The sequence below is a fragment of the Pimephales promelas genome, chromosome 22 (genome assembly GCF_988280905.1).
Source record: "Pimephales promelas chromosome 22, fPimPro1.hap1.1, whole genome shotgun sequence".
NCBI classification, from domain to species: Eukaryota; Metazoa; Chordata; class Actinopteri; order Cypriniformes; family Leuciscidae; genus Pimephales; species Pimephales promelas.
In genome coordinates, this window is record NC_142790.1 from 12,348,265 (window position 1) to 12,374,472 (window position 26,208).

At 36.4% G+C, this 26,208-nt stretch overlaps 1 protein-coding gene across 9 annotated transcripts in view; it reads left to right on the forward strand.

Annotated features, from left to right (window-relative positions):
• The window catches only part of kmt2ca (lysine (K)-specific methyltransferase 2Ca), a 207,954-nt gene that overhangs the window by 88,180 nt on the left and 93,566 nt on the right, over positions 1 to 26,208 (forward strand). For all 9 annotated transcript variants that reach the window (XM_039666622.2, XM_039666620.2, XM_039666621.2 and 6 more), the window contains 4 exons: positions 11,441 to 11,603; positions 13,664 to 13,835; positions 20,457 to 20,571; positions 24,775 to 24,950. In XM_039666622.2, the coding sequence (XP_039522556.2) occupies positions 11,441 to 11,603; positions 13,664 to 13,835; positions 20,457 to 20,571; positions 24,775 to 24,950 (626 nt within the window). The remainder of the gene's footprint in view (positions 1 to 11,440; positions 11,604 to 13,663; positions 13,836 to 20,456; positions 20,572 to 24,774; positions 24,951 to 26,208) is intronic.

Consider the following 26,208-nt stretch of genomic DNA (forward strand, 5'->3'; position numbering starts at 1 on the left):
CAGACTCATAGGAAAGTTCACATCATATTTCTAAAGACAGGAATACTATTTATTGAATTTATACTAAAATGTGTTGATGTAATCGTTATGAGCGCTTCTTACTGAGATGTGCTGTGTTTTCAATTCATACCAATAGCCTAAGGGCGCTCTCTGCGCAGAATATTCCATATATGGAACGTAAAGAAGAGCCATAACCATGTGACATTCTAGGAACTGCCTGACGTAAACACAGCTAACAGAGATCGCTGTAACATGCAGATAAAGAAAAATAATGCAGAAAAATAATGTTTTGAAGACAATAAACATGATTGCAATGATATTTGAGTTATATTTGTTCTTCAAGCCATGCCAAGTATTTTCATAATAATAGATTATATTTAAAATGTAATGCAAATAGATCATACCCAGATAGCAAACTGACATTGAATCAACGTGGAAATATGACATCGAAACAACGTTGATCTGACATAGTTTTGCTCATCGAATTAACGTTGAACCAACGTCAGACGCGTCATTCTTTCAAAACTAACGGAAAATCAACTTGAAATAAACGCGTTGTTTCAACGTTATGAAAGCAAACCAATTTTCGATTTTCATTTAGCTTTGAAGAATGCCGCGTCTGACGTTGGTTCAACGTTAATTCGATGAGCAAAATCAACGTTGTTTCAATGTCATGAGAGACGTCGTTTCCACGTTGATTCAATGTCAGTTTGCTATCTGGGTAGTTTCATTGTGCACAATACAATAAATAATATATTTTCTGTCTGATTTTTTTTTTCTGAAGCCAATTTAGATCACAGAAGATTATTTAAAACACTCGACTTACGTTATACAGTAAATTTGGAGCACGAACATGGTTTTAATCTCATAAATGGTTGTGTATTGATGGTGTGTTAACAAGCTAAGCTAACATGCTGGCTAGCCCAGGTGGACCTGCCACCAGAAGTTATTATTTATTCTATAAATGAAGAGTTCAGATGCAAAAGCCTCTAAATGCCATTTGAAATTTTGTTCTTTAATGATGATTTTTATCAAACATGTATATTTAAGTTCAGTAATTTCACTTAAATAACAATTAATAGGTAATTATCATTGCCATTTAAGTGAAATCACTGAACTTAAATATACAAGTTTGATAAAAATCATCATTAAAGAACAAAATTTCAAATGGCATTTAGAGGCTTTTGCATCTGAACTCTTCAAATAGGAATGCTTACTGAAATGTTTCAGTGCATTTGAGGCAGTTTCAAATGTGAAGCTGGAACTTTGATAAAAGAAATTATGGTTTGAAACCCTATGAACAGCCTGTGAATAGCCAGTCGTTAGTAGCTATAATGCAGACAAAAAAAACATGTCTGCATTATATCCTTTTATCATGTGGATATGATCAATGTAATATGTGAATATGAATGTAATCACATATGATGTAGGGCTGCATGATTTTGTGGAACAAATTATATGCCAAAGTCATAAAATAATAAGTTTGCTGTACATCATCATGTAAATGATGTTGTTGTATAATTATAATTAATTAAATGGTTTAAACATAAATCTAAATAAATAAATAAATAAAAGATGGTTGGCTCATGTTGCTTTCCCAAATGCACATAACAAGCATCAAAAAAGGAGGGAGGTAGGGGATCAGATCACATGCAGAGATGAGTTTGTGTAGCAGCAATTTACTGCCAATCGAGCTGCTCTAAGACACTGAAAGCACAGCGCATTTTGATTATTCATGCAGCCCCAAGTTAAAACTATGTTCTCAAAACTCTCTTAGTAGTAAATATGGAAGTTTATAAAGACTGCACTATATTGTTTTTTTATGAGAGTTTTATAGCATAGGTTTTATAGTAACATAGTCAGTGACGCCATTGTTTATCTCTGTGGACATGTGGGCTGAATTTGGACAGAGCTTTACTGATCCCTCGGTCCAGCATATTTTTTTTTGTTGCAAAGGGATAATAGTAGAGTTGTGCCGGTTTGTATTTTTGAATGCAGTCGCAAACTTGAGCTTAAACTTTGACTGAGAGTAATTTCTGTAGAGGAATTGACAAATGCGCTCACTGTTGATAAAGTATTCAGAGTTAATCATGAATGGGGTTATTATTGGCAGCGGAAGAGACTAGAGAGGTTGTGTCGGTCCCCTGGTCTTTTAAATATTTTCTAATTAGTGGAGCAGTTCAGAACTGCCACAGCCTTCTCTCTTGTGCAACTCTACTAATTAACACAATGCAATGTGGCAGACGCAGGGGCGCGCCGAACCCAGGCAGGGAAAGCATATTAGGAGTAATTAATTTTTATATCAGCTTGTTCTCTTTACCTGGGATTAGATTTTTGTGGGTATAGATATACAAAATACAGTACAGATCTCTCAAAACGTCAACAATTCAAATAGAAACTTACTCTTTTAGTGTAATTGTGGTCCTTGTTTTCTGTGAGATGAGCACTATTTCTTTAGCAGGGCTTGACATTAACACCTGCCAAAATATGATTGGATTTCAGCAGCGGCGAACACAGTCACTCCTACTAACCACTTTGGTGGGTTACATTTTATATATAATATATACATTTTTCAGTTGTAGTCTTGTAAAAAAACATCTGAAATAATGCTAAAATAACTGCAGTGTAGTTTTGTCAAAAATATGGACGTTTCAATGCATATCTTTACTGAAATTCTGAAACACTTCCAATACACACATTCCGCTGATACACGATATCAGATACACAATATCAGCTGACACACAAACTCGCCTCTCATCACTCCTTGGTTTTTTTATTTGCTTTGGATGAATCATTTTGGTGTTAAGGCCTATACACCGGGACGAACATCAGCGCGCGTTATTCTCCTGTGTTTTTGAACGTGTTTTTTGTGTTCACACCCAAGCGATTTTCGCTGACGATGAGCCGAGTGAACATGCAAATTCATTCCCTAACGTTAGATGGCGCCCATTTGCTCTGCAATACCACTCTATACAGTTCTCTTTTATCAAGATGTTTGTAGTTGCTGTCGCGTTTGTCATATAGTTCGTTATGTTCTAACACCAACGAGACCAGCAGCTCGCTCTACATTCATCTTGCCTCGCTTCTTCCTCGTCTTATTTCTTCCTGGTGTAGACGATGACGCTACTTGGCGTATATCTTCTCCGTTCCGTATATGTGCTCGGCAAGACCGTTTTATGTTTGAGCGCCCCCAAGTTGTGTTTTACTGTAACTTCAGAAGCTCCAAACACTTGAGCAAAAGCGCCAATTTCATTGGTCGGATAGTTTTTAGCGCGGTGCGTCAATCTAAAAAAACGAACCCGAGGCGTTTTTTTTTGTTTTTGTTTTTTTTTAAATGATGCTTTTACACATGGCGTTTTACGCGTCGGTGTGCACACTCACATTGGCGCCCTTTGTTCAGTCACGAGGCGTTAAACATCGCCGAATATCGCGCGCGAATTCGTTCCGGTGTGTACAGGCCTTTACAAGGGCTTGAATTTTGACATGGGATTATGCATAAATTGCGCTTAAACAGACAAATACACACAAAAAATATAGTCAAAATGCCGGTCTTGGCGAGAATGTGCGTAAACACAGTCGGTTATGTTTTAAGTAAACATTAACAGTTCAGAAAGAAATGTGTAACAGTATGAAAACAAATATCTGGAAGTTATTCCCCATGGTATTGATGTCAAGATTGTGGTCAGAGAAAATCCTGTTCAGAAGACTTTCCTTTTGTTTTGGTGTATCGTCATCTGGTACACTTTTCTCTGCTTCTCTGCCACTGCAGAAACTGAGAATGTTTCAGAGGGAACAGTTGTTCACAAAGTAAATGATTCAGATAATGCCTTAACTTCACATCATGCTAGGTTTTTCACACTTTCTCTATATGAGAGTGCCACAGTGACCATTAGAGCGGTTGCTCTGCAGCTTACCCCTTTAGCTGCTTTATTGCCTGCATGTAGAAGCTGTTCAGTAATCCAGTGGACTTTGATTGAAGGTTTTGCTACTGTTTGCCAGACAGCAGAGGGGAGAACAGTTTATGACTGCGGTGACTGGGGGCTTTTTTAAGGTAGACCTGGTCTTCTAACTCTGAGCCCAGTTGATTTACCGTATGTTTAGGAGCTCAAGGCCAGCCAGTATGTGATTAGCAGAGCCTGGCCTTGTTTGGTTGGAATATGCATGCCATTTTGATTTTGTAGACATTATATTTGGCGTAAAAAACAATGATAATTGTTTAATAATTTTTTTGACAATATCTCAGGCAACAGGTTGAATGGTTGACAATTGTCGACACTAACGTTTATCTAGAAATTGAGAAAGAAATTGAAATGTTAATTTTGTTCTTCATGTAATAATTCTGTAGAAAGGGTCCAAATGATGTCACTTCCTTGGTAGTATAGTTTTTACTGTAATCAGTTGAATATTAACAGAATAAAACAGATTATTACAGTTTTGATGTAAAATTATAATTGTTAGAAACGGTCATGAAGGTCAAGACCTCTGGGTGAAACGTACACCATAATGTTTTTATAAGGGGTAAATAGATGTTTGAACTACTTAAAAACAAACTACTTCTAGTTAATCTCATGTTAAAGAATATTTTACATAATGGAAATCGGAAACCTCATATCTCCATATTTCTATTGTTTCCATTTATTAATAAATCATTATTATTGTCCACCTCTGCGTCTGTCTGTGGGTTTTGCAAATATATACCCGATGAAAAATATTCAAAAGAACATGTGACTAAACCTTTTAACTCCATTGGAACCACAAACTGTCAGTAAAGCTCATAACTCTACTGGTTCTTTGTTTATATTTTATATCCTTTATATATATATATATATATATATATATATATATATATATATATATATATATATATATATGACTTGAAGACAAATTCTAGACTGACACTCTTCTCTACTCCTCAAATACATAAAACATTACTCAAGAAACATACGTATATACATAAAACATACAATGTTTTATATATATATATATATATATATATATATATATATATATGTGTGTGTGTGTATATATATATATATATATATATGTGTGTGTGTGTATATATATATATATATATATATATATATATATACATAAAAAATTACTCAAGAAACATATATATATATATATATATACACATACATATATATATATATATATATACATACATACATACATATATATACACACACACATATATATATATATATATATATATGAAGAGTTCAGATGCAAAAGCCTCTAAGTGCCATTTGAAATTTTCTTCTTTAATGATGATTTTTATCAAACTTGTATATTTAAGTTCAGTGATTTCACTTAAATGGCAATGATAATTACCTATTAATTGTTATTTAAATGAAATTACTAAACTTAAATATACAAGTTTGATAAAAATCATCATTAAAGAAGAAAATTTCAAATGGCATTTAGAGGCTTTTGCATCTGAACTCTTCATATATATATATATATATATATATATATATATATATGTGTGTGTGTGTATATATACATATATATTAGGCTTGCCACGATAGACAGTGATAACGGTGTTACCGGTTTTAAGCCCCATCACCGGTGACATCACTTTCCCACCGTGACACCGCAATGTCTTGACTTTAAAAAAAAAAAAAAAAAAGCATTTTATGGTTCTTATTTTTTTGGGCCCACAGTTTGCCGATTTTCGCTTTTTTCAGTCAATGCATGGGGTTATTTTTATGCGTTCGTTATGCTAATAAAAGTTCTGTCTATATTTTATTCGTTCGTTATGCTAATAAAAGTTCTGTCTATAAATAAAAGTTTTATTATCAGCGAGTTGTTTTTTTGTCCATTCAAGCAATTGACGTTGAATTGCCAATTGACTCTTATTTCGAAAGTGAAAGTATAACGCGCATGCATTTAAAAGCTATTTAACCCCCCCGCCCCGCCCTCCACGTTGACACGGGGATTACCGGTGTTGTCACACGCCGATTAACCGGTGGGAAATTTTCCTCACAAGTTTCTTGAGTAATGTTTTATGTATGTATGTGTATGTGTGTGTATATATATATATATATATATATATGTGTGTGTGTGTGTGTGTGTGTGTGTGTGTGTGTGTGTGTATGTTTCTTGAGTAATGTTTTATGTATTTGAGGAGTAGAGAAGAGTGTCGGTCTAGAATTTGTCTTCAAGTCATTGCCAGTACTGTCTTAAATAGCCTGTGCAAAGTACTTTGTCTTTAATAACACAAGATTATGGCCAAGTGACAGAAAATAAATAAATAAAAAAATTAAAAAATTAGCGCCCCCACCGCTACAATAAACTTTATAACCTCTAAGGTAATGAAAACCTAATGCATTGCACTTACTGCCTCAGATGCGGCCATTTTTATGACAGACAAAACTCGTATAAATCTGACATTCTCTGAAATTTTCTGGTTAAAAACCTTGTGACTCCATTTGAGCTTGATTTTAGTGAAATATTAATAATATAATGACACGCTTAATGCAAGTGTCTGACCATATATAAAGCCACAATATCTTTGACAGCATGGAGTTTCCGTCTGACAGCAACAATAGTTCTCAAAACGTAGTCCATGATTCTTGTATTCATCTAATTCTTAAGACAGAATAAAAGAAACCAATTTGTACCCTATTCATGGAAAGTGTCAGCTACCGGAGGGTATTGCCAGGACGGCTGCTGAATGAACTGACTCCAATAAGGACTTTATTGTAGGTTTGTCCTGGCAGGGAGACTTCCAGAGCTATGAAATAGTGAAGTTCAGAGAGGATGACCTGATCTTTACACAGTCCCTTACCCCAGCTCATCTTCCTACGACTTAATTTGAATGCATCCTTTTACCGAAAATCTCTGATTGGGGGATTTCAACTCTTGACATCTGGCAACCTCAAGCATGAAAGCTTTTAGAGGCTTGTTAAAAACTGTCGGTAGTTTGTCTATTTTTATTTGTCAAAAATAAGTTTGGCTTTTACTCTTTTAGTCTTGTCTTTTTTCATCAAGGATATTCCATGTCGATATAGTCACATTTGTCGTTTAAAGATGTTGGTGTCGTCTTGCCATTGTCTCGTCGTAGTCAATTTCATCATCGGTTTAGTCGAAAATAACAGTTACAAATAAATCATGCATAATACCAAGAACATGCTTTTCCAAAGTAAATCAGGTCAGTTTTGTAATGTGTTCTTGACTTTTAGACGAGTGCAGTCGGAACAGGTAGAAACAAGCGACTGTCTATAAAGCGTGTCACAAACAGAATCACTGCATAACACTGTCCACACACTGACTGACTGACCGAGACACAAACCAGCTGACATTGTGATAGTACGGCACGCTCATCCAACACTTTACTGCATCTTTCATCACTGGCCTGCTCCGTTTGGAATGCTGCCATTATGCCTCTTTGCATATAGGATTTCAAGGAGGGAATGCTGTTCTACTTTATAATAGTGTCCTTGGAGTTTTGGCAGCAATAATGGATCAGCTGTAGCTTTTTCACCCCAAGAAGGAGATGTCTGAGGGGATGGTTTCAATAATTTGAGCCATTGGAAGAGAGATGAGATACTCAACACCCAGCCAGCCCTGAGAGTGGACAGTATGGCCATAGAGCTCTACATGTCTGTCCTTCAGAGCATTGTGGGTATAGGCTGCTGTCAGCCTCAGTGGACTCACCGCCTGGGCGATAATTGCTTAAAGCTTGGTGTTAAAAGGTATTTGCAGATTGTTGCATTCGGGCCTTAGGCCAAGTGTTTCTAAAGCATGAGAGAGCTAGAGAGAGTGCTGACTAGAGACATTTTTAGTTCAGGGCCGTTTTCTCAGGCCCTTGCTTTCTCTATTATTCAAAGTGTGAGTGCTTTTTCCATGGTGGTGATTTAAATGTCTGGCCAGTTTGCATCCTAGTCCTTATTTTGAATGGCATTTGCCTTGATCCCTGAATGCTTTACTGGGTATACCTGAAAGGCTGAAAAAATACAGACTGAAAGAGGGGGGAGTATGTAACGATCAAATGGACCTGTGAGAGGAACAGCATGTTATGACAACCTTTCTGTTCAGGGTTATGGTTTTGTTCCACTCTTTCAGCAGAGCGACGCAATTAACAGATGGACGTTTTTGCCATTTACCACTGCATTTTTTTTATACTACATGAAGAAGAAATATACATTTTATTTTTCTGTTAATATAAAAAATAATAATTGAAAAATAGCATGTGTTTTTAATGAAGTAAAAACAACAAATTATATTCATAAAAAACAATGGTAACACTTTATAATAACTGCACGCTATTAATCATTAGTTAAGCATGAGTAAACAGTTAATTCATCATTTATAAAACATTACTAGACATTAATATGCAGTTTATAAATACAGCTATACATGCTTTTTTCTTGATTTATAAGCATAATGCGTTTAATAATTGTATTTTCATACTTTGACTAAATGAAGTATAGCATTATTTACAAACCAGTTGTTTAAGAGTTGTCAGTCATTCATAAGATCACTTACAAAGTGTAAGTAAATGTAGTTATAAAGCATTTAGTAGTGGTCAGTTAACTTTTTTTGTGAGCTCATCTAAAGTGAGGACTATTCATGCTTTGTAAAGCATTTATAAAGGTGATTTAAAGACTCGTCAATCTTCTAACCTGTAAAATGTAACAAACACAACGCAGTGATACAGAACATAGAAATATTTAACAGCCTTTAAAAATGCTTTACAAGGCATGACTAGTCCTCACTTTAGATGAGCTCACGAACATAGTTAACTGAACACTACTAAATGCTTTATAACTACCCAAATTAACCCTTAATTACAGCATTAATACATGTTAATAAAGCATTTATTAACACATTAAGTAACCATCACTATATGTCTGAATAATGATAATCTGTAAACAATGACCCATGTGTAATCTTCACAGAGAAAGCAAATAAAGAAACAGAATGTAGATAATAGTGTCTGCAGTCACATACTTTATATTACCCTAATAAATTAATTAAATTGCCAGTAATTACTTGCCACATCATTTATTTCTCGCTGCTTGTCGGTGTGGCTTTTAATGTTCCTTGGAGTCCAACAGTTCATGTATTATTGGTCATTGACCTACACTGGGATAAAAAATAAAGAATGTGTTTCAGCACAGTGGGAATTATCACATACTGTCCTAAGGTGTTTTAAAGGGATGTGTTGTTTTGTTTTGACTTTTAAAGGTCACACCAAATGTGTGTCAATACACCTTAATGGAAATTTGTGTACCAAGTGTACTGTTTGCAATGCAGTACTTGTTTGTGACGTAGTGTCTGGAAGTTTTATTACTTTGTTGGAGAGTAATTAGTTACATTTAATGGCGTTATGTAATTTAATTACATAATAAATGTAACTAATCGGTTACAGTTACTGAGAAAAAATGTGTAGTTAGCTACTTATGAAAATGTTAACCATTACAAAGGGTTTACATCTGAATATGTTCTGTAAAAAGCTAGGATGTGTTGAATAATATTAATTTGTTGCTTTGCCTGTTTTTGTTGTGCCATTTAAAGGCTGTTTAGTAAAGCGATGTTGTTCTGATGCTTTTGATTGGTTTTCGTTTGAATTTGCAGCGCTTCACTCCTGCCAATTACATCAATCCATATTGCCGCTAAAAGCTTTAGACTACAACCTGTCTTGCCACCATGGCGAGTTATAAAGATGTGTTCCAGTGCTGGACATTTAAAAGTCGTTTCATCCAGAAATCTTTATTTAACCTCAGAACGAGGTTTCAAAGTAAAAAGAAGAGCTAAAGTCTGATTTTGTGGTGGCTGAGCTTGGGAGTATGGTTCACTTTTTAAAATAAACTTTTGCTGATAATTTACTCACCCCCATGTCATCCAAGATGTCCATGTCTTTCTTTCTTCAGTTGAAAAGAAATGAAGGTTTTTGATGAAAACATTCCAGGATTTTCTCCATATAATGGACTTCAATGGGAACCAAATGATTCAAGGTCCAAATGAGAGTTTCAGTGCAGCTTCAAAGGGCTTTAAACGACACCAGACGATGAATAAGGGTCTTATCTAGCGAGACGATCAGTCATTTAAAAAAATAAATAAAAAAGTTTGTTTTATAAGCACAAATGCTAGCCTTGCTCTGTTCTGTGATGCGCGTTTGTTAATCAAACTCGTTCATCAAAATGAACAAATATTTTTTCGAATCATGGCTCGAAGATAAGACCCTTATTCATCGTCTGGTGTCGTTTAAAGCCCCTTGAAGATGCACTGAAACTCTCATTTGGGCCTTGAACCGTTTGGTTCCCAATGAAGTCCATTATATGGAGAAAATCCTGGAATTTTTCCTGGAATCCTCAGATTTTTTCATTTTCACATGAACATCTTGGATGACATGGGGGTGAGTAAATTATCAGCCAGTTTTTTTTAAAAAAAGTGAACTACTCCTTTAACGTCATTTTTTTGTTTAATAATCTTAAATCAAGTGATGACGGATTTTGAAAGTCTAAGTAATCGGTGTTGAGTACTACTGTAAGGTTAACTTTGCCTGGTTTAAATGTTTGGAAATGATTAAAGAATTACAATCAAATATAATCAGTTGTATTACTTTTAATAAAGTATGTTAATAATTGTTTCACTATTGTTAATACATTTTAGTACATTATTACATTTTAAATCAGCTAACTTGTAATATGTAACCTATTACATTTCCAAAGTAACCATCCCAACATCACCTGATAATGTGAGTAATAATGTATCACTGAATTGCTGTACAGAAAATAAACCGCAAATGGATGCATTACATGAATTAAACAACAAACTAATCTGAGTGCACTTGATGCAGGGTCAGATTAAGAGAGGCTTTTAATTTGATTGTGCCAAGAACGCCATTGCAGACGTACAGGACCTCCCATTCTCTGCCTTCATTATTTTACAAATACATTTTGAAAGAACTGTTAAACAAAAAGTAAATGGTATATGAAAAAGTATTATAGCATTTGCCTTTCTGTTAGTGGTAGTAGTCTCTTGTACCGTTGGCATTCAGCAAGTACATATTTTTATCATTTAAACAAGTCTTTGAAAAGCCAATAAACATGTAATTCTATGAATTTTTCATTGCTTCTAATGAAGTTTGCATTTGTTGCCTGCATAAAAGCTTGTGTGTGTTGATGGCGGTCCATGGACAGGTGCTCACCAGAGATATGCTCATAACAATAACGGTAATAACAAGGGGACATAAAAAATGATTAAGTTTTAGGGACCATAAAGAAGGTAAATTAAATATAAATGCAAAATATTATTCAGCTTGAGCAGTTTTGGAGCTGTGTAAAAATAACAGTTCGTATTGGCCTGAAATTAATGTAATCTAAATGAAACTGAACTGCATGTCTAATTGTGACGTACATTTGTAATGTTATTTTTAACTGAAACTACACCACCAATATTTACGTATCTTTATTAACTTTTTTTTTAGTGCTGTGCATACTGTAAGCGCCTTGGAGCATCCATAAAGTGCTGTGAGGAGAGCTGTGGGCGCTCCTTTCATTATCCCTGTGCAGCTGCTGCCGGAACCTTCCAGAACATAAAGACGTACACCCTCCTCTGCCCGGATCACATCCAGCAAGCCCTGATCCGATGTGAGTTTCTGTGATACACACGTTCCCTTCTGCTGATTCATTGACAAAATCTTAAGGCTTTTTGTTTTAGTTAGGGCTGCATGAATTCCCTACAGGAGAAGTGTGATATGCTATAACTTATGATGTTGCTTTTAAGTGTGTAAAATCAATGTAAATTCTATATATTTTTAAAAATGCAATATATTACACATTCTTTCTCATCACTACAACTTCTGAAACAGCTGTTTTTTTTATCATTACATATAATGTCTCAGCTCAAAATACCCCACAGTTAATTTATTATAACCATTTGAAAATGTCATTTTTGGGGCCTTTTTTAAAATGACCTGTTTTGGTGAATACCACCTTAAATGCAAATGAGCTGCATATCTCCGCCCTGCCTTTGGATGAGGGCGTCACTTGCATACCTATGGCAGTCGGCAAGCAGAAGGGCTGAGAGAGTGAGAGACCTGCTGTCATTCATGGAAATTCTTGTAAAAGAATGTCAATTCTATATATTTTTAAAAATGAAAATGAAATAAGCAAGATATAACCCATTCTTTCTCTTCACTACAACTTCTGAAACAGCTGTTTTTTTATCATTACATATAATGTCTCAACAATGCCATTTTAACATCAATGTAAACAAACAACGACAAAATAACTATTTAAATACCAAGTATTTGCTCAGCTTGGTAATATATAGTTACATTTACATTACATTTACATTTTAAAAACTATTAAAAATAAGAACATAGAGGCAAATTACAAACAAGAGGATAAATACGATAAAACAAAGGTACAAAAGAAATGAACAGTGCTTTACGTATTACCTTAACATCCATGGTAATAACACCTAATTTAGCACACTCTAGGGCAAAACCAAATATCTATCCACAAGTTTCCGAGGGGCGCTCCTGTAAAAAATAAAGTGGGTGAAACTTCCGGTGACGCTGCGGAAGTAGCATTCCAATGGTATTTTGTGTGTTAGTTAGCGAAGAGGCTAGCTGTTTTTCGGAGAATTATTTTACTATTTAAAGACGCAAATCTTTGTGAGAGATGTCGTTACGGAGCTCAGGGACAACATGTGCTGCTCGCGGTTGTACGTATAACCGGACTAAACTAATTCAGTGGCTTAAACGTGATTGTTTTGAACATAAGCTGAAAACGAGTGATCCTGCCAGAGCCCGTCTCTGATCCTCTCAACGACTGTAGTTTCCATCACCTCCCAAAAGACGACGAATCTTCCTGTGTACATTTGTTTAAATTCTTAATATTTTATAAACTCTATCAGCATGTGATTGGCTGTTCGCAACTGATGTTACACCTAAACTCACCAGGATCAAAGCCTGATACCAAATGTGCCAGTAATGTATTCAAGTAGCACATTCATTTATAATTTTTAATAAACTCCGAAGCACAATGACTAAGTGTGTATTTTTTTATTTTAATTGTTTGTCAGCTCGCACAACTTGTGTCACCATGTCTTGATGAGTATTGATTATTAATAATGTTATTATAATACTGTTAATATAATAATAATAATAATACTGTTAATATAATAATGTTATAATAATGTTAATATAATAAATGTTATTATTGTAAAGTGTATAAGTATAATACTCCCAATCAACTACTGCGGAGGGTAAAGGTACTGTTATTTCACTCTTTTGAATTTCGTTGAGGTTGTGTTCCCACATCGTTAGCTAGTTTGGATAGCTATAACTTGAATGACTGTCAACTGTTGAATGAACGAGTGTGAAGCATGTCAAGTCGCGCTTTGTTTACTTCCAACCGGAAGTCGCGCCCACTTTTGACGCAAGGCCTCATGGGGCGTAGGAAACTTGAGGATACTTTTTTTCCCATGAAACCAATTTGTTTTTTTTGTTGTTTTTTTTTTGTTTTTTTATTTTTTAGTTTTGTTTTTATCTGATCTACTGTAGCGCTGGATGTATTTTTATTTATTTTTTTAAGATATAGCAGATAATGTTTGCGTGAATCCTCGCCGAGACATACATTACTGCCTCTAAGACATACCGTGTGGAGTTGTAAACCCATTATATATTTTCTTCTCTTTTCAGCAAAAGATGAGGTGAACTGTCTGGTGTGTGACAGTTCTGGAGACTTACTCGATCAGCTTTTTTGCTGCACATGTGGCCAGCATTACCATGGGGCCTGTCTGGACATCACTGTGACCCCGCTGAAGAGAGCCGGCTGGCAATGTCCTGAGTGCAAAGTCTGCCTGGCGTGCAAGTGAGTATCCAGCTCACCCGGACATTCAGACTTCTGGAGAATTTGATCACTCATCATTCAGAAAATTGTACTCTTCACCTTTAGATTTGTTGCGGATTTGAGAATGTTTTCAGCTACCTCAGCCTCTCTCAGCTCTGTTTATATGTTCTGCTATATCTAAGTGAGCTGTTTTCTGTGAATCTGCGAGACTTCTAAATCATAAGCCGCTATAGGGGAATATCGAGAAGTGCAGTAAACGGTGAAACTCTTTGGACTATAAAGCAGTGTGTTTGTAATTAAGACAATACATTGTCTTAAGTAATATGGTAAGTTTTTTTTTTTTTTTTTTAAATTGGGGTAACACTTTACAATAAGGTTCATTAGTTAACTACATTAGTTAACACTAACTAAGAATGAACAATACGTCTGCAGCTTTTATTAATCTTTGTTAATGTTAATTTCAACATTTACTAATACTTTATTAAAATCTTGTTTACTTTAGTTAATGCACTGTGAACTAACATGTAAGGGTTAATGCCCGACAAGGTGTCCATTGTCAGGTTTTAATGGACAACGGCGAGGCGTGAACCGGCCGACGCGCAGCGGAGGACGGCTGCCTCCGCCGAAGTCCATTAAAACCTGACAATGGACACCTCGTCGGGCATTAACCCGCTTATACCATGGTCACTTGCCAAATAAAACATTTTTAAAACATTAGTTTATATTTTAATTAGGCTAAATCTAGTTTTTACAAATAATAACTTGCCTGACGGTTTATTTAGCAACTGGAGATATTTATAGTCCGCTCAGCTTGTAGAACCCTTCAGGTTCAAAAATGCATTTTTTTTTTTTCATGAAACAATTAATCAAACAACAATCAAAAACACACCAAAAAAAAATAGTTCCGAGCACCAGCGATTTGCGCTTATAGAGGGCAATAAATTAATCAGATCAAAAGAGAGGGTCATTTGCCTACATGCTAGCTTTTTTATTTACATTTAATTTCAACGTTTCCATTTATAGTGCAATTTGAAAAAGTCGACCAGTCAGGAGGATCCACAAAAGCTGGGTAACGTTACCGCTGCCCATGATGGGCACTTGATGCAGACAGTGCGTTGCTCCAGCTTCGTCTCTCACGGAGAGACGGAGCCCAGTAAGCCCGCAGACTGCTCTCGCATCAATGGCCTGTCACCGACATTATTTGACGGCTCTCCAGTCCAGCATCGGAGAGTCGACCTACAGCATACCAGTTGTCAAAGTTGCCATGTTCTCCATAAATGTTAAAGGGTTAGTTCACCCAAAAATGAAAATTCTGTCAGTATTTACTCACCCTCATGTTGTTCCAACCCCGTAAGACCTTCGTTCATCTTCGGAACACAAATTAAGATATTTAAGATATTAAGATCGCTCCTGCATACAGTCCATAGGCTTCTTAAGGGACTGGCTCTTGCTGTCCTCGAAAAGTCATTAAAGACATCGTTAAAATAGTCCAAGTGACTACAGGGGCTCAATCTTGAGTTTATCAAACGACGAGAACACTTTTGTGCGCAAAAAAACAACAAAAATAACGACTTTATTTCAACTATTCGTTTATTTCTCCCTCTGCGCGAGTCAGGTTACTAGTTTAATAGCGTAAGCTTCTGTTATTGTACGTCACACGCATCACACACACATGACCAGCGTCGGCCAATAGTGAGCCTACGTGTGACGTAGCTCTACGCAATCACACTACGTTAACTGACTTACAGGCTCATGGAGAAGGACGTGAATAGTTGAAATAAAGTCGTTATTTTTGTTGGTTTTTTTGCGCACAAAAGTGTTCTAGTCGTTTGATAAACTTAAGATTGAGCCCCTGTAGTCACTTGGACTATTTTAACGATGTCTTTAATGACTTTTCGGGGACCGCAAGAGCCAGTCCCTCAAGAAGCCTATGGACTGTATGCAGGAGCGATCTTAATATCTTAAATATCTTTATTTGTGTTCCGAAGATGAACGAAGGTCTTACGGGGTTGGAACAACATGAGGGTGAGTAAATACTGACAGAATTTTCATTTTTGGGTGAACTAACCCTTTAAAAGAAATAACGAAGTCGCTCATTGTTGTATTAGGCCTTAGTATCTAACGTTAGATGTTTGTTTTGATAGAGCGTTTGACTGCCTGTTGCTATGGTTACTCACAGCTGTTGTAGGCAGAGCATTTATTTATAAGTTTCGAATGGTAAACAGGCAGTTTCACCAGAACTACTTTACTAGGTGTCCTCTATCACTTTTTAGCGGACACCCTGCAGCCAATCAGAATCGAGTATTCACCCAGACCATGGTATAAGAACAAACAATGAACAGCTGGGTTTGTATTAACGAAGGTCAACAAAGATTAACATAAACAGTAACAAATGTATTGCTCATGGTTAGTTCATGTTAGTTAATACATTAACTAATGTTTAATAAATGAACCTTATTGTAAAGTGTTACCAAAATTGGTTTGCAAGCAGCATGACAAGCTCTTTCGTATATCTGAAAATAATTGGAAGCGGATGACACCAAAAGCCAAACATTTTGCAATGGGACGCGGCATGTGCGGCGCTGAGACATCATGAAACCCATTCATTTCAATGGCTTGCGCTGCACGAAGAGGACATTTTGTTGCTTCGTCGACCAAAGCGCAAGCGGATCTAGCTAGACTGGAAACAAAACAACAGGCTCGCCGCACACACTCGTTTGGGCTTGCGAGTTGGCCAACGAGTTGGTTAACGTTTCGTTTTGAGTGGATGACGAGCGCGAGACGCCAAAATGGATGCCAATAAAATTCTGAATGGAAACTTTACTTTACTAAAAAGTTGCCAAATGGTTCCATTGACAAGACCAAGGTGATCTGTGTTTTGTCGTTGTGAACTGAGCTATCATCATCACAGCACGTCCAGTCTGAAATACCACTTGATTGTCAAGCACACACACAGAGATAGATGATGCGAATTCTCGGCCCCTTCGTCAATATCAGGACCTCGTCAGTATTTCGTTCACCCTTTTATTGATGGACAGTGTTACATTGTGTGAGAGATTATTTGCTCCAAGTGAGAATGTTTTAGTGTGAAATTGAACAGTGTTGTTTTCAATAAAAACATTTGCACGAAGCAAGCTGATCCACTTTTCCATGTTGATAAGAGCATTAAAATGAGAAAAAAAGAATGTGAGAAAAGGAAATGAAGAGACATTTAACATAGATAAAAATGTCCGATTAATCGCGAGTTAACTATGACGTTAATGCGATTAATCGCGATTTAAATATTTGAATTGTTTGACAGAACTAATATATATATATATATATATATATATATATATGAAGAGTTCAGATGCAAAAGCCTCTAAATGCCATTTGAAATTTTCTTCTTCAATGATGATTTTTATCAAACTTGTATATTTAAGTTCAGTAATTTCACTTAAATAGCAATTAATAGGTAATTATCATTGCCATTTAAGTGAAATTACTGAACTTAAATATACAAGTTTGATAAAAAATTATCATTAAAGAAGAAAATTTCAAATGGCACTTAGAGGCTTTTGCATCTGAACTCTTCATATATATATATACACTCACCGGCCACTTTATTAGGTACCCCATGCTAGTAACGGGTTGGACCCCCTTTTGCCTTCAGAACTGCCTCAATTCTTCATGGCATAGATTCAACAAGGTGCTGGAAGCATTCCTCAGGGAGTTTGGTCCATATTGACATGATGGCATCACACAGTTGCCGCAGATTTGTCGGCTGCACATCCATGATGCGAATCTCCCGTTCCACCACATCCCAAAGATGCTCTATTGGATTGAGATCTGGTGACTGTGGAGGCCATTTGAGTACAGCGAACTCATTGTCATGTTCAAGAAACCAGTCTGAGATGATTCCAGCTTTATGACATGGCGCATTATCCTGCTGAAAGTAGCCATCAGAAGTTGGGTACATTGTGGTCATAAAGGGATGGACATGGTCAGCAACAATACTCAGGTAGGCTGTGGCGTTGCAACGATGCTCAATTGGTACCAAGGGGCCCAAAGAGTGCCAAGAAAATATTCCCCACACCATGACACCACCACCACCAGCCTGAACCGTTGATACAAGGCAGGATGGATCCATGCTTTCATGTTGTAGACGCCAAATTCTGACCCTACCATCCGAATGTCGCAGCAGAAATCGAGACTCATCAGACCAGGCAACGTTTTTCCAATCTTCTATTGTCCAATTTCGATGAGCTTGTGCAAATTGTAGCCTCAGTTTCCTGTTCTTAGCTGAAAGGAGTGGCACCCGGTGTGGTCTTCTGCTGCTGTAGCCCATCTGCCTCAAAGTTCGACGTACTGTGCGTTCAGAGATGCTCTTCTGCCCACCTTGGTTGTAACGGGTGGTTATTTGAGTCACTGTTGCCCTTTTATCAGCTCGAACCAATCTGGCCATTCTCCTCTGACCTCTGGCATCAACAAGGCATTTCCGCCCACAGAACTGCCGCTCACTGGATGTTTTTTCTTTTTCGGACCATTCTCTGTAAACCCTAGAGATGGTTGTGCGTGAAAATCCCAGTAGATTAGCAGTTTCTGAAATACTCAGACCAGCCCTTCTGGCACCAACAATCATGCCACGTTCAAAGTCACTCAAATCACCTTTCTTCCCCATACTGATGCTCGCTTTGAACTGCAGGAGATTGTCTTGACCATGTCTACATGCCTAAATGCACTGAGTTGCCGCCATGTGATTGGCTGCTTAGAAATTAAGTGTTAACGAGCAGTTGGACAGGTGTACCTAATAAAGTGGCCGGTGAGTGTATATGTATATGTGTGTGTGTGTGTGTGTGTATTAGTCATTGGTATATGGTGGTATATTACTTTTGCTAACTTCATATTGCCTTTTGAATAGCATGGCAGAATTTTTTACGGTGTATTTTTATAGTGGAGTTTGCAGTGCATGTTTATTCTGTTAATGCTTCAATCGCAGTGTAGTTTAAATAGATTGCATTGCGTTTAAGCTTCGTATTCTCCACTGTGATGTGCTGCTGGACCGGGAATCAGATACAGCACGGCTGGGAAAGGCAAAACGTGCATCTGTCTTGATCTGGGTGAAAATGAATGTAATGGCTCAGCGCGGCTGTAAATATCAGATGACTTGGATTGGCATTGGCTAGAAATATAGTCCTGGAAATGGATAAATCTCCAGAACGTCACCCTATCCTCCTTGTAGCTCTATAAATCTGACTTTTTCCTCTCTGATTTACCACTTAGACACATTTTGGATCTGAAAAGCCACAGTGAAAGTGTTATTGCTCATGGGCAGAATTTAATGGGGTGTTTGTTTGCTTGTGTATGCAAAATAAGGTTGTATTGTGTTACATGGTCTTTGACCAATATTGATTTCTAAATTTGTTGCAAAAAGTGGAAATTAAATAAACACTTCACTAAAATTCGCAAAAGAATTGGAAAATATAAAAATATATGTTGTGCTTTACAATTTGAAACTGGCAGAATGGGGAACAACCCCTTCTGTTAATCAGCTGTTTCATCGATTAAACGTCTCTGTGCAGATGGTAGTCTCTAAATGGATCACGACAGTTAATTTGATCAAGCCCATGGCCCAGTCACAAACTTGAGTCACCTTAATAACAGTAGATAGAAATGGAAAAAAAACAACAACAACAACTAATTAATTAAATGACTGCTTCTGATATTTTCCACTGAATTATTGTAGCATACCAACAGGAGTAATTTGTACATCTAAACGATCATCTTGGTTCATAATGGTGAAATGGTCTTCCGGTAGTCCATCAAACATGTCTACACTCCATGGCTGATAGGGCTTTAAATTGTCAAACCTATTTCCAGCTAAAATTGGTGAGGCCAAAAACAGAAACCAAAAATAAATAATAAATGAATAATCTATTAATTAAACAAATGCACAAATAGCTAAACACTGGTTGGACAAACATTTAAATTCCACATAAGGTCTACTCCAGTTTGTGTGTGATTTATAAAAACAATTAAAGAATAATAAACTGTAATAACTTGTTTTCACGACAGATTTATTTAAACATACATCAAAGACCATTAACAGGTTAAGTAAAAATATAATGAATATGCAATACAAAATGCTTTTCTGTAGAGTCATTTTTTTATGGACATTAAATAGATTTGTTTTAACGTAAATGTAACATTAAGTGACATGGCATAGCCTAAAAGCTGTACAAGCACACAGCTGACATGTTTAACTGTTGTAGCTTATCCACATTGTGTGCACAAAATAGATGCTTAACACAGTCGAAACGCGCCATTAAAGAAGTGCTAATTAAATGTCTGTTTCGGGTCAGTGATGTTGCCCCGAAACTGAAAAAAAGCTGTTTATGCTGAACATTTTGTGCATCCCAACGCAAAATGAAAAAGGCTGAACTCTAAAAGAAAGTGCTAGATTGCTGCAAACAACAGGTCATTTTTTCACTCACTGTCCATTGTCCATTAAACATGAATTCTCTTATGATTGGCTAAAAGCACTTTTCAGCCAGGATAGGCAGATTTCTTGTCACCTAAACTCAGTGTTGTCTTTGCAAAAGCCCCTAACAATGTCTGAAATCATCCTCTGTTCTAATCTACAGTATCCTTTTTCTGGTCTAGGAACCCAGGGGAAGACAGCAAAATGCTGGTGTGTGACATGTGTGATAAAGGGTATCACACATTCTGCCTGCAGCCCATCGTGGACACAATACCCACCAATGGCTGGAGGTGCAAGGTAAGCTTGTGTTTGTGGATGGACTACAAACAGCAGTGTGACAGTGATGCTGGCCTGCTTTGAGAAGAGACGCTGTGCTTTCATTTTCGTTTTGAGCCTGTAACACGCAACCCGTGGGTGTTTATGGCCTGTGGGATTGGAGAGTGCATTGGTTTTTCATCTCATCAGCATACTGTATATTCCCTATGGGATGATGCTGGAGCTAGATTTAATCACCATGATGAATTCATTACCTGTGAGTAATTATTGCTAATGTGCATGCTGTGCTAGATGGGTTTTGATGGCATTTCTCCTACACTCACTCATGGTATCGGCCGACTTTGAATGTTTGTTTTGCGGGGTAGATGTTCATTACGGCTATAAAAGCCTTGTATTTTTTCCCCTGTATATTTTCACCCGAACGATTTTTAATAAATAATAAATCAAAATCAAACCAATTAGCCTCCAGATGAATCAGAATATAAAACAAGTCCTTTGATTTAACCCCAAAAATATTTGACATGTTGTAATTGAATCAGAATGTGGAATACAAACCTATTGACTAGATGCCATTGAAAAGTGTCAGAAGAAAAAAAAAAACAATGTTATGCATTTTAAGTAATACTGCCAGTTATATCTAGGTTGTTTGGAATTGGGACTGTAGCAAAACCAACTTAAGATGGACAAATTCCCTATTAAATACACTTAACAGAGTACTATTGGGGTATTACTATTGTCTATAGTCTATACTATTGTCGATTGATTTAAAAATAGCATGAAGTCAGCCAATCAAGTTGAAACTTACATTTTTAAGAAAGATCTTTTTGTGTGGAATGCAACAGATGATCCATGATCTCACAATACTTTTCTAAATTGAGTTAGATTTCTAGTAGACCTAAATATCTCGCATATCTGAAAGAATATAAAAGCTGAACCAAATCCCACACAGATTGCTTCCATCACTTTGTGGAGGCGGCTAAGAAGCCCCACCTGTCATCCAGGACCCAGTAAAGGAGTCTGCCCATCATCAGAGGCTTGACAGGGCTTGGATTCCCTGCTAAGGGTCTGTGGGTGGTTATTAGAGCTGATTCTTGCCCTCTTCTTGTGATGAGCTTGAAGTGCCTTTTATTTATGAATTATTTTACTTTTTTTAACTTATTATTATTTTTTTATTTTTTTTGCGTGCTGATGCAGACTGATGAACATGTTTTTTGAGGATTTATAGACCCGAAATTATGCTGGAACTCAATCCAAATTGATTTAAGAGAGCCCAAAACATTTTCAGTTTGCAATTGTTGTTAAGTTCAAATGTCATTGTTCAGATACTAGTTGTCATTTTTGCTTTTTTAAAATCATTTTTGATCACGTTTTGATCATTTAAGTTGGTCTCTGCAGTATGTGAAGCAATAGTAGTGTTTGCTACGTTTTACACCACTGTAGGTATATGTGTTTTTGCCATCACTTGTCAAAGACTGCTTTACATTATGTAAAGTTTATTTAAACATGGAATGGTGTGAAAATTGAGTGTGACATGTCCGAAATAAGTCAAGATGAGGAAGGCAGTTCCATGTGGTTATTTAATATACACTGCTGTTCCAAAGTTCGGGGTCAGTAAGATTGTTTTCTTTGACAGAAAGTAATGCTTTCAGCATGGATGCTTTAAATGGATCAAAAGTAACAGTAAAGACATTTACAATGTAGAAATACTGTTCTTATGAACTTTGTTCATCAAAGAATCTTGCAAAAAAAAAAAAAAAAGAGAGAAAGGTTTCCACAAAATATTTTTACATTGATAATAAATAAGGAATAATTGACGGCAGGCACACCCCAGGTGGTACTGCTATCACGTCACAAAGCGGAGTGGCCGTTACACCTCGGGTGTGCATTATTTTTTGGATAATTCAACGGCCTGAAGTCAATTATTCCGCTTATACTACAGTTACCACACCTCAACACATTGTTCTGATGATGCATATCAAGATGTTTGTCAATTATTTGTCATTATAACGCTCTTGTATGTAGGACTAATTTCTTACGCATCTAAACCCATTCCTCCGTTGCTAATTCCAAAACGTCATTTTAGAGGTAGTAACGGAGGTTTGAGCCACTGATAGCAGACTGATGATGGGGGACACACTTACGACTCGCTGAAATATTCGAAGACCGACTGTTTCCATCGACTGTAGCAGGTCTTAAACACAGACTGTGAACATAGACTGAACATGCATTTGGGCATGATCAGTCATAAGAATCAAATTGCATTCATAACTGGCGTTAGTAAGCCTAAGTGTGTCCCAGCTTTATGCAGGTTTTAATGCAGTTATTAGAGAGAGAGAGAGAGATGTTGAGACAGATATGAGGTAGAAAAGCATGTGCGTCAATATTATTATTTATTTATTAATCAAATTCATTTTAATTAACTCATTCATTCTTGTTTTCGGAAATTGACTGTAGATAACCCAGTAAATGAAAAACACAAAGCCCTTTTAAAGGGTTAGTTCACCCAAAAATGAAAATTCTGTCAGTATTTACTCACCCTCATGTTGTTCCAACCCCGTAAGACCTTCGTTCATCTTCAGAACACAAATTAAGATATTTAAGATATTAAGATCGCTCCTGCATACAGTCCATAGGCTTCTTGAGGGACTGGCTCTTGCTGTCCCCGAAAAGTCATTAAAGACATCGTTAAAATAGTCCAAGTGACGACAGGGGCTCAATCTTAAGTTTATCAAACGACGAGAACACTTTTGTGCGCAAAAAAACAACAAAAATAACGACTTTATTTCAACTATTCACTTCCTTCTCCATGAGCCTGTAAGTCAGTTAACGTAGTGTGATTGCGTAGAGCTACGTCACACGTAGGCTCACTATTGGCCGACGCTGGTCATGTGTGTGTGATGCGTGTGACGTACAATAACAGAAGCTTACACTATTAAACTAGTAACCTGACTCGCGCAGAGGGAGAAATAAACGAATAGTTGAAATAAAGTCGTTATTTTTGTTGTTTTTTTGCGCACAAAGTGTTCTCGTCGTTTGATAAACTTAAGATTGAGCCCCTGTAGTCACTTGGACTATTTTAACGATGTCTTTAATGACTTTTCGAGGACAGCAAGAGCCAGTCCCTCAAGAAGCCTATGGACTGTATGCAGGAGCGATCTTAATATCTTAAATATCTTAATTTGTGTTCCGAAGATGAACGAAGGTCTTACGGGGTTGGAACAACATGAGGGTGAGTAAATACTGACAGAATTTTCATTTTTGGGTGAACTAGCCCTTTAACAAGTAGGTCTATCAATAATTATTTATTTGCTATATTATCTGGAATAATTACGAAACTTCGTGCAAACCAGCAATTTATTTATATAGCCGATTCAGTTTAATTTATTATTTACCCTATTAAAGATAGGACTACATACTTTATTTAGTAAAATTAAACTCTATGTGTACATTGATTGTCAAGTTAGACATCGAAAATTGCAGATCAAGCGCATGGGGCTGCATGTTTTTTGTTTTTTTTTGTTGTAATGAATTGTATCCTATTTTCCATTATTTTAGTTAACTACGCGCAGTGATCTGGAACTGTGATGTGGTCAAACCTGCCTGGAAATACTTTAGCCGTGCGTTTCCCTGAAAATAATTGCACACCTTTAGAATGTTCTCAACCAATCGGAACCAAGCATTCAACAGCCCTGTAGTATAATAATTAATATTTCTGGAGCAATATTTTTGAAGAAACATGTGACATTGAACACTGTGTAATGATGCTGAAAATCAGCTTTAGCAAAATGCAATGTAATAAACTGGATAGTAAACATAGAAAACAGTTCTTTTAGATTGTAATAATATTTAAAAAATCTTACCAACCCCAAACTTTGGTATGTTTTTTTTTTTTTTTTTTTTTTTGTATTCCCAGAAAAATAAATCCGTATATGATGTTTTAATGAGAATAAAAATGGCCCATTCCATTGTATGTACTACAAATACTCATATCATAAGATTTTTGTCATATCGTCTTAAATCTTTATTTAATAAACTGGAATTTAATTGGGTCATAAAAGTTAGGTTACAATATAATTTGTCATTAATATTGCAATGTGCATTTGTCTCATGCTCAATAAGAACAGGAATTGGAAATGGTTCAATTTGATTTCATGTTGACTTTAAATGGTTTTGCTGTCATGATTTTAAACGATGCCAGAGTGAATTGAACGTTGTGTTTTGCAGAACTGCCGAGCGTGTGCTCAGTGTGGCACGAGGCCTAACGGTCAGTGGTCGTCTAATGGTGTAATGTGTGAAGGATGTCAACAGCAGCATGATTCAACACAGCTCTGCTTCATCTGTGGGCAGAATCAGGACTCTGGCAGTCCTGCAGACAAACACTCATGCTGCGCATGCAAGAGGTAGGAAATGAGACTCCTTCAGCTATGACAATATCACACAGTCTCGAGTGACCTGTTGCTTTAATGAATCGGTTTCTGCATAAAAACAATCAAATTCATTAAATTGATATTTTATTAAGAAAAAATCATTGAACGTCATCCTTCAGCATTTACATTTTTGGTTTCTAAATGTCAGTTGACTTTTAATGGTTGCCTGCTCTCGGCAGGAGGTGATTCACCACTCTTGTGGATGACACAAACCATGTTCAGACTCATTGCAAGTGAACCCATGTGTAATATAGACTAGGATGTATTTAAAAAGAAAATTAACATTCTTTTTACTTTAGTTTTTTATTGGTTTTGATGAATGTTGGCATTTGCCAAATTTGACTAGCATCTACTATGACATTAATTTTTAAGTATTATTACTACACACTAAAAAAAAAAACTGGGTTAAAAACTCAATTTGGGCTGTTTTTAGCCTAACGGATGGGTAAATATTAAACAGTGCTGCCATACTTGCTCTAGAGGTTTTCTTTGGGGATTAGGAACATAAACAGTGGGTAATGAACGTAATCAATTACATTGATGTGTCGTTACAGCCGAGTGGTGTTGTCCATTACTGATGTGAAGACTGGCATTGATGAATATTAGATGATTACTTCTCTGCAGGCTTCGGATACCATGATTAACTAATAGGAATGATCTTAAAAAAAGGTCTCTTTAGAACGTTGCAATTGAACCGCCAGCTTTTTAAAATGCCTCAATGATGTCTTTGTGAATGGAAAAAAATCTCATATCATTTCATTTTGTTTGGCAGATTAATTTTTTCTCTTGCTTTAACAACTAACTAGGGCTCAGACATGTGATCTTGTATGTCACTTTATGTGTCGTGTATGTGCTAATGTTTCGAGAGTTGCAAAATGTGAGAATACAAAAGGTCATTGTATTCAAATAGCTCAGAGAATATTGTAGAATATTGTAGCTTGAGATTAGTTTGACAATATTGTTTGTATCCAAATTGTTCTCTACATGACCATGCAGAAAGTCTTAAAATGCATTTGTAAAAGTTGAATACCTTGTTACAACATGCTCATGGCGTATGACACTAAAAACAGTTACAGATCATCATAGTAAACAATGCCTATGGGCAACATGATGCACGCAAGAACTTTTTAGCTCAAATTTCAACTTTACCGAAACCACATGCTCTACATTCCTGCTTTAGGTGCTGTTCTTAGAACGTTAGCTTGTATTAAAGGGATTGTTCACTTAGAAA